At 42.3% G+C, this 7586-nt stretch overlaps 1 protein-coding gene across 1 annotated transcript; it reads right to left on the bottom strand.

The window, feature by feature from the left end:
• Nucleotides 1–2625: 2625 nt before the first annotated feature.
• LOC127934084 (E3 SUMO-protein ligase ZBED1-like) lies at nucleotides 2626–6857 on the bottom strand. Its single transcript, XM_052531260.1, has 3 exons — nucleotides 6809–6857; nucleotides 3593–4197; nucleotides 2626–3502 (listed from the first exon to the last, which is right to left on the bottom strand). The coding sequence occupies exons 1-3, from the start codon at nucleotides 6855–6857 to the stop codon at nucleotides 3071–3073; spliced, it is 1086 nt and encodes a 361-aa protein (XP_052387220.1). The 3' UTR covers nucleotides 2626–3070.
• Nucleotides 6858–7586: the final 729 nt, after the last annotated feature.

Raw genomic sequence — 7586 nt, 5'->3', positions numbered from 1 at the left:
AGGACTCAGTTCACTTCCAACGACTCCGCATCAGTGTGGAAAAGTCTAAAGAACATCACCAGTTACAAGACACCACCCCCCAGCACCGTAGAGAATCAACGACGATCTGAACGAGTTTTACTGCAGGTTTGAAAGAAGAACACCCATCACCTGCCCTGAACGCCTCCCCACACAACCATTCACACCCTTCACAACTCCTGCAACCAGCCCTGAATGCCTCTCCAAACTACCGTTCACACCATTAACAGCTCCTGCATCCCCCCTCTCCCCCACACCTGCAATTCAGATCAGCGAGGATGCGGTGCGCCAGGTCTTCCGGAAGCAGAAAAGGAAAAAAGCACCAGGCCCAGATTGTGTTACACCAGCCTGTCTGAAATCCTGTGCTGACCAGCTGGCCCCCATCTTCACACAGATCTTCAACAGATCGCTGGAGCTGTGCGAAGTCCCTTCATGCCTCAAACGCTCCACCATCATCCCCATCCCTAAGAAACCCAAAATTACAGGACTAAATGACTACAGGCCTGTGGCTCTAACGTCTGTAGTCATGAAGTCATTTGAGAAACTGGTGCTGGGCCACCTGAAGGACATCACTGGACCCTTGCTGGATCCTCTGCAGGACCCCTCTGTCAAGCTCCTGAAGTTTGCAGACGACACTACAGTCATCGGCCTCATTCAGGACGGTGACGAGTCTGCTTACAGACAGGAGGTAAAAGAGCTGGCTGTCTGGTGCAGTCTCAAAAACCTGGAGCTTAACACGCTCAAAACAGTGGAGATGATGGTGGACTTCAGGAGAAACCCCCCTGCACTCCCCCCACTCACCATCATGAACAGCACTGTGACTGCAGTGGAGTCATTCAGGTTCCTGGGCACCACTATCTCTCAGGACCTGAAGTGGGACATTCACATTGACTCCATCGTAAAAAAGGCCCAGCAGAGGTTGTACTTTCTCCGCCAGCTGAGGAAGTTAAACCTGCCACAGGAGCTGCTGAAACAGTTCTACTCCACCATCATTGAATCCATCCTCTGCACTTCAGTAACTGTCTGGTTCAGCTCAGCTTCTAAATCTGACCTCAGAAGACTACAGAGAGTAGTCCGGACTGCTGAGCGAATCATCGGTTCAACTCTCCCATCTATTCAAGAACTGAACTTATCCAGAGTGAGAAAAAGGGCTGTCAAAATCACTCTGGACCCCTCACATCCAGCACACTCCCTCTTTGAACTGTTGCCATCTGGTCGACGCTACAGAGCACTGAGCACTAGAACGACCAGACACAGGAACAGTTTCTTCCCTTAGGCAATCCATCTTATGAACAGCTGATAATAACGGCGAACACACTACACTTTATATTTATATACACATACACTTATTTATCTAACACACATACTTAGTATACACTTAAATTTTGCACATAATTTACATGTACATACATAACTGCATTTTGTAATATACCTGCCTACAATTGTCATTTTTATATTGTCATTCACTATCTACTTATTTGTATTTTTTATTCTTTTATTATGTGTTATGTTCTGTCGCTGTCATTCTGTTGTACTGCGGAGCTTCTGTCACGAAAACAAATTCCTCGTATGTGTAAACACACCTGGCAATAAAGCTCATTCTGATTCTGATTCTGATTCTGTTTCTGTTTCTTATGTACAGGTTCTTTTTCAGCAACAGGAAACCGAGACCCTAGTGTGTGTGTGTGTGTGTGTGTGTGTTCTTGTATATGGTTTATAGGGACACAAATATCTATAATGACATGGGTATTACAATGTAGACATGGTTTATGAGGACACTTCCTGCACCCTCTTAAACCAAATAACTTATAAAATAGTAAACGGTGTTTAACTGAAATTTTAAACATGCATTTTTCCGTGATGGATAGAGGTAGTGTATGGGGATAGAATGTACAGTTTTACAGTATAGAAAACCGTTACGCCTATGGAGAATCCCCGTAAACTACATATATGCGTGTGTGTGTGTGTGTGTGTGTGTGTGTGTGTGTGCGTGTGTGAGAGAGAGAGAGAGAGGGAGAGAGAGAGAGACAATTAAAAAGCATGGTACACGCTGCTAGAAACATCAGAGTTCAGAGAGTTTATCCTCCTGGTCAATAGTCTACATTCGCCGTGGCGCTGCTGTCTTCATCTTTCTTCTTCTGTGGTTTTCCTAGTTCTTGACTGGTCAACTTCAGATAGATCAACAAATCGGCTTGTTAAACTGCACAAATGTCACAAATTCAAACCGATAGTTCACAAACTTTTTAGACATGTTTAAAAATGATCAGGAGGTCGGGAAGTGCTCGTAAGGCACTCTGCTCCGCTCGCATGCGATCTCGTACAACAGCAATAACTGCACAGTGTACGCCCGCCTTTAGCCACAAAGACTTTCTTTAATGTGCATAAGGACACAGGCAACGAGACACTCCTCAATTAATTTAGAGACAGTTTTGAGGGGCTGGGATGCCTCCCAGGGGAACATAAGATTCACATTGACCACCAAGTGGCACCAGTCATTCATTCATGTCGAAAGGTTCCCTTTGTTTTAAGAGGAAAGCTTAAAAGAAGAACTACTTTGCATGGAGAAACTGACTCTCAAAAAAAAACTGTCATCAAGACTCTGCACTAGGGCTGTGCGATATTGAAGAAAAATGCGATATGCGATATCTTGCTAAATAATGCGATATTCGATATGCGATACGATATTTATTTTTTCTAAAATCAATTAAAATTGTATTAAGAGAAATTATATAACCAAAATTTCAAATTATTTAGGGGAAAGAAATCACTACAACTTTTGAAAGTGAACAACAGCAGTTTTTTTTATGTTGCATTAACACAAATTACATTTTAACATTACATTTAAATGTTAAAATTACATTTTAAAAATGTAAACAAACAGAAAATAAAAATATCACTAATACTTTGCTCCACTATATAGTTAGGCCTACATCAACCTGAAAACATGAACATTCAAGTAAACAAAAACACTTGAGAAACAGTGGAGTTACTTCTTTGCTCTCTTTTTGTTTTGTTTTTGCCAAGTCAGATTTTAGCATTCATGCTAAAATTGTTAAAGATTTTTGGACAAGAAAACCAGCATGTCCACTTTGTTTGGTTTCAGGGATGCACGCTGACATGTAACTACATTGCCTGATGTGCTGAAAAGTCTTTCAGATGGTGTGCTAGTGGCAGGCACACAAAGATATTTTTCCGCCAGCTTGCTTAAGTGGGGGAAATTTACCTTGTGAATTCCCCACCATGCCAAAGGGTCCTGCTCACTGTGGATTTTGGGGATCAGAATGTAGCTGTTAAATTCTGCTTCAATGGTTGCATGGTCAGAGGATTCAGAGGGAGATGTGACTGAGGTCTGTAAGAGACTTCCTAAAGACTTCTTCATCCTCTTTGTACTTGTGGCTGTGGCACTTTGACATGGCTCAGCCTCAGCACCTGACACAGCAGCACCCACTGATGATGATGATATGGCAACAGCAGGTTGTGCCTCCTAGAAAAAAAAGAAAAGGAAAATAATGATTAGTACCTCCATATTTTATTAATGAGCTCAAATCATTCTTGCTATATAAAATATTCTTACCTTCATTTCTGATTTTATCCTTAAACTAATTTCTTCCCGTTGTTCCTTAGGAATGTAGTCTTTTTTGAACCTTGGATCTAAAAAAGTGGCAATGTTCAAGAGAGTTTGGGTTGCAGGATCCTCATATTTTGCCTCCATGTAGCCCAGCACTTTGGTTTTAATTGAGCATGTCAGCTCTGTGTCTTCCTCGTCAGCAGCAAGGGTTTGTGTGTTCAGTAAACGAAGAACTGGAAGTAGATAGGAAATGCTCACGTATTCTTCCCCAGACAAAGCATCTGTAAAATCTTGAAGTGGCTTCAATGCCTTGTTTACGGACTCAAGGACCTCAATGTCCTGCCAAGATGGAACCAGATGTCTTGTACTCCGATTTTCAGAGAGAACTTGTGACAGAGCCCTCTGCTGTTCCAGGATCCTTTCCATCATTTGTTGCTTAGTGCCCCATCGTGTAGGGCACTCTGTGATCAGACCATGTTCTGGCAGGTTAAGCTCTCTCTGTGCTTTCTTTAGCGCTTCTTTCTTTTTCCAGCTATGGGAAAAATGTCCCACTAGCTTTTTGCACACTCCTAGAGCACGACTGATGCGTGTGTCACATTTGACTGCATTTTCTGGATAAATAGAAATAAAATAGTTTCAATCGTTTTAATTAAGTTCTGGTTTCATATTTTTTAAACACTAATTTGAATAAATCTTACATCTATAATTTAACGTATAATTCTTTATTAATTTAAATATCATCAACACTAAAATATCTGTGACAGTATACAATAAGATGTGTTTAATAAAGTTATTATATGTTAAGATAACTAATTAAATATTCTGATATAAAAAAGTAAGACTTACCAATAGCAAGGTGGAGTCTGTGCCCGAAGCACTGTAGTCGGGGCCAACCATTTATTTCCGCCGCTTTGATCATATTGGTTGCGTTGTCAGTGGTAAAACACACTAGACGCGCCTCATTCAAATTCCAGCCAGACAAAGCCTCTCGCAGTCCCAGCGCTATGTTTTCCCCACTGTGTTCACTGGGGAAATATGCTGTCTGTAAGCACAGACTTCTCATCTTAAAGGCTTTGTCAATAAAGTGAACCGTTAAACTAATGTACGGCTCTGTTGTCCTACTGGACCAGAGGTCCGTTGTACACGCAAAATGTTCGACATCTCTCAGTTCCAACATGACACGTCGCGAGTATGCTCGTACATTTGGGGGATAGCAATGCGTGAAAAATAGGTTCGAGAGGGAATGTTGTACCGTTTGTCGATGGTATTCATCAGGTGCAAAAACCCTGGTTTCCCGACTGTGGCGATCGGAACCATATCCTTTGCCAGATAGCGTGTAATGGCCTCGGTTATCTCTCTATGACGGCGGGAACTTACAGGATATGGTGTTATGCTTTCGAAGCTTGATGATATGGATTGTTGCTTGGGTTGGTGAACGAGGGTTGATTCACCTGAGCTTGAAGATTTTTCTGCAGAGCATAGCTGATACAAATCGTTGTGCTTTGCTTTGAGGTGACTGAACAGATTTGAAGTGTTTCCCGTTTTCGTTGCTACACGAGATTTACATGTTTTACATATAACTTCAGTCTGCATGTGGTCATCTCTTTTAAATCCAAAAAACTGCCATATCTTTGAGGTGCTTCTTCGTTTTGGCACTAAATCGTCGGCAGCAGCTGCGGATGTCTCAGGCTGGCTCATTTTATCATATTAGTTTGCTATGAGCGCGTCACTCACTGCGTGCTGGCTTGTTGATGGTCAGACGTCAGAGCAGTGAGCACGCGGGCGCTATGAGCACGCGGGCGCTATGCGCACGCACACACACAACTAACGTCCGCGTGTCAGATGATCTGTGTCGTAAAACTATAAATAGCTTTGTATTACTTTATCATCTATCGCAAATCATTACGATATGCATATCGCGATATGCGAATTTGCGATATTTCGATATTTTCGATATATCGCACAGCCCTACTCTGCACCTTCAAGGACACTGAGGACACATACAGGTTTCTGAGGTTAACATGTGGCATACTCTCAGCTCCAAAGGTATATCACAAAACCATCAGAATGATCTACGAACTCATAGTCTATGGTGCAACCAAAGAGGAGCACGACGCCAGACTCCGAGAGGTAGTTAAAATTACTCGTAAAGTCAGTCTGAAGCTCAACAAAGAGAAATGTGAATTTGGAAAGAAATCACTAACCTTTCTAGGAGATGTCATCTCGGAGGAGGTCATGAATGTTCACCCTAAGAAAGCAACTGCAATTGAAAACATGGAGAGAACAGAACAAAGATGATGTGAGACGCTTTCTCATACCTGCCAAAAATCCATACCACAGCTTTCTGCACCCTCTGCCCCACTCCGTAGTCTAAAAACAAATGGATGTAGTCACATGAACAAGAAACCTGCTGGAGAACCAGTGCTAAAGTTCTATGATCCAGAAAGATGCATTGGGAGCTGTGTTACTCCAGCAGTATGATGATGTTTGGCAGCCAGAGCGCTATCTGCTACAGAAACAAGACAGAATTGCTAGCCATTACATGCATCCATCTATTTGTATATGTACAATCCTTCACTGTAGAGACTGATTATAAACCACTGGTTCCCATCATGGCCCAGTCGCTGAATGATTGTCCCCTAATAATACAGAGAATGCTCATCAGGCTACAAAAATATGATGCACATTGAATCTGCACACCAGGCAAGTACATGCTCACAGCAGACACACTGTCTTGTGCTGAAGATAGACAAGAAGAAAGAGAAACCTGAGCTACAGAAATCAACACTTACATGGAGATGGTTGTAGACTCGCTCCCAGAGCAAACAGGAGACGGACGGATGAAACGATGAAAGAACTGAAGAATTAGGTCCTGTTAGAATTAGGGATTTCTGGGCTTGCAGATCAGAGTTTACGGTTGTAGATGGCATAATCTTCAAAGGCAGTAAATTCGTCATCCCTGTGAGCCTAAGGAAAGAAATGCTAGAAAAAAAAATTCTATGAAGGGCACCTTGGAAAAGAAAAGTGCAAAAGGAGAGCGAGGGAAGTGATGTTATTGGTCAAGGATTAATCTGGACATTTCACAGGTGACAGCTACATGCAAGCTTTGTTTGACCTTCAGGCCCAGACCTCTTCTTCCGCATCCTGTAACAAGAAGTTTACTACAAGGTTGGAGCAGATTTATTTGACTGTGATGGGAAGAGTCAGATTGTGGTAACTAACTTCTAGCAAAGCAGTCATTTCCTTCATGAAGTCCACGTTCGCTCGCCATGGTGTCCCCTGTGTAGTGTTTAGACAATGGACCTCAGTTTTCTAGTAGTGAATTCAAGAGGTTTTCAGAGGAATGGGGTTCGCCATGATACATCCAGCACAATTTACCCCAGATCAAATGGACTGGCAGAAAATGCTTTGAAAATAGTGACAGGACTCATGCGAAATGCTGGTAATCTTAAATCTTTGACAGAAGTCTCATGATCTACAGAAGTGCACCACTGGAGAATGGGTTGTCCCCGGCTCAGATGCTCATGGGTAGAAGAATTCGAACAAATTTGCCCATTAGAGAGGATCTTCTGGACACTGAAAAGCTTTAAAGGAAAGAAAAATCAAACAAAAGAGACTGTGTGACAAAAAAACAAAACCACTGACCATCAGTCACCATTAAACTGGGGAACCACAATACAGGTATGTGGTCTCAGCAGAACAAGGTGGAAAAACAAGTGTCTCAAAGATCTTATGAGGTTTTGACGGATGACAGATCAACACTGTAACGGAACAGAACTGATTTATGTCCTGAGCAAAGCTCTGAGACCAAGATACAGGATCCAACATCAATGACATCAGCGACTTCTGAGTAGAGACAGCACCAGAGACAGCGAACGAACAAGAACCAAAAGAAACGTTAACCCTCCAGAAAGACTGATTGAAGTTGTGTGAAATGTTGAGTTGGGTTACAAGGGACTGTTTAGTATATTTGGTAAAAAGAGAAAAGTTAGTAAAATCA

This window comes from Carassius gibelio, chromosome A18 (assembly GCF_023724105.1).
Source record: "Carassius gibelio isolate Cgi1373 ecotype wild population from Czech Republic chromosome A18, carGib1.2-hapl.c, whole genome shotgun sequence".
Taxonomy (NCBI): domain Eukaryota; kingdom Metazoa; phylum Chordata; class Actinopteri; order Cypriniformes; family Cyprinidae; genus Carassius; species Carassius gibelio.
This window is presented reverse-complemented; position numbering and strand designations above follow the sequence as displayed.

Bases quoted from the DNA above. Each gene is read 5' to 3' on its own strand.
- LOC127934084 (XM_052531260.1), bottom strand. From the start codon at position 6,857: ATGGCGAGCGAACGTGGACTTCATGAAGGAAATGACTGCTTTGCTAGA. The intron at 4,198-6,808 runs GTTAGTTACCAC...CTATTTATCCAG, and splicing joins AAATGACTGCTTTGCTAGAA to AAAATGCAGTCAAATGTGAC. The intron at 3,503-3,592 runs GTAAGAATATTT...TTTTTTTTCTAG, and splicing joins GGATAAAATCAGAAATGAAG to GAGGCACAACCTGCTGTTGC.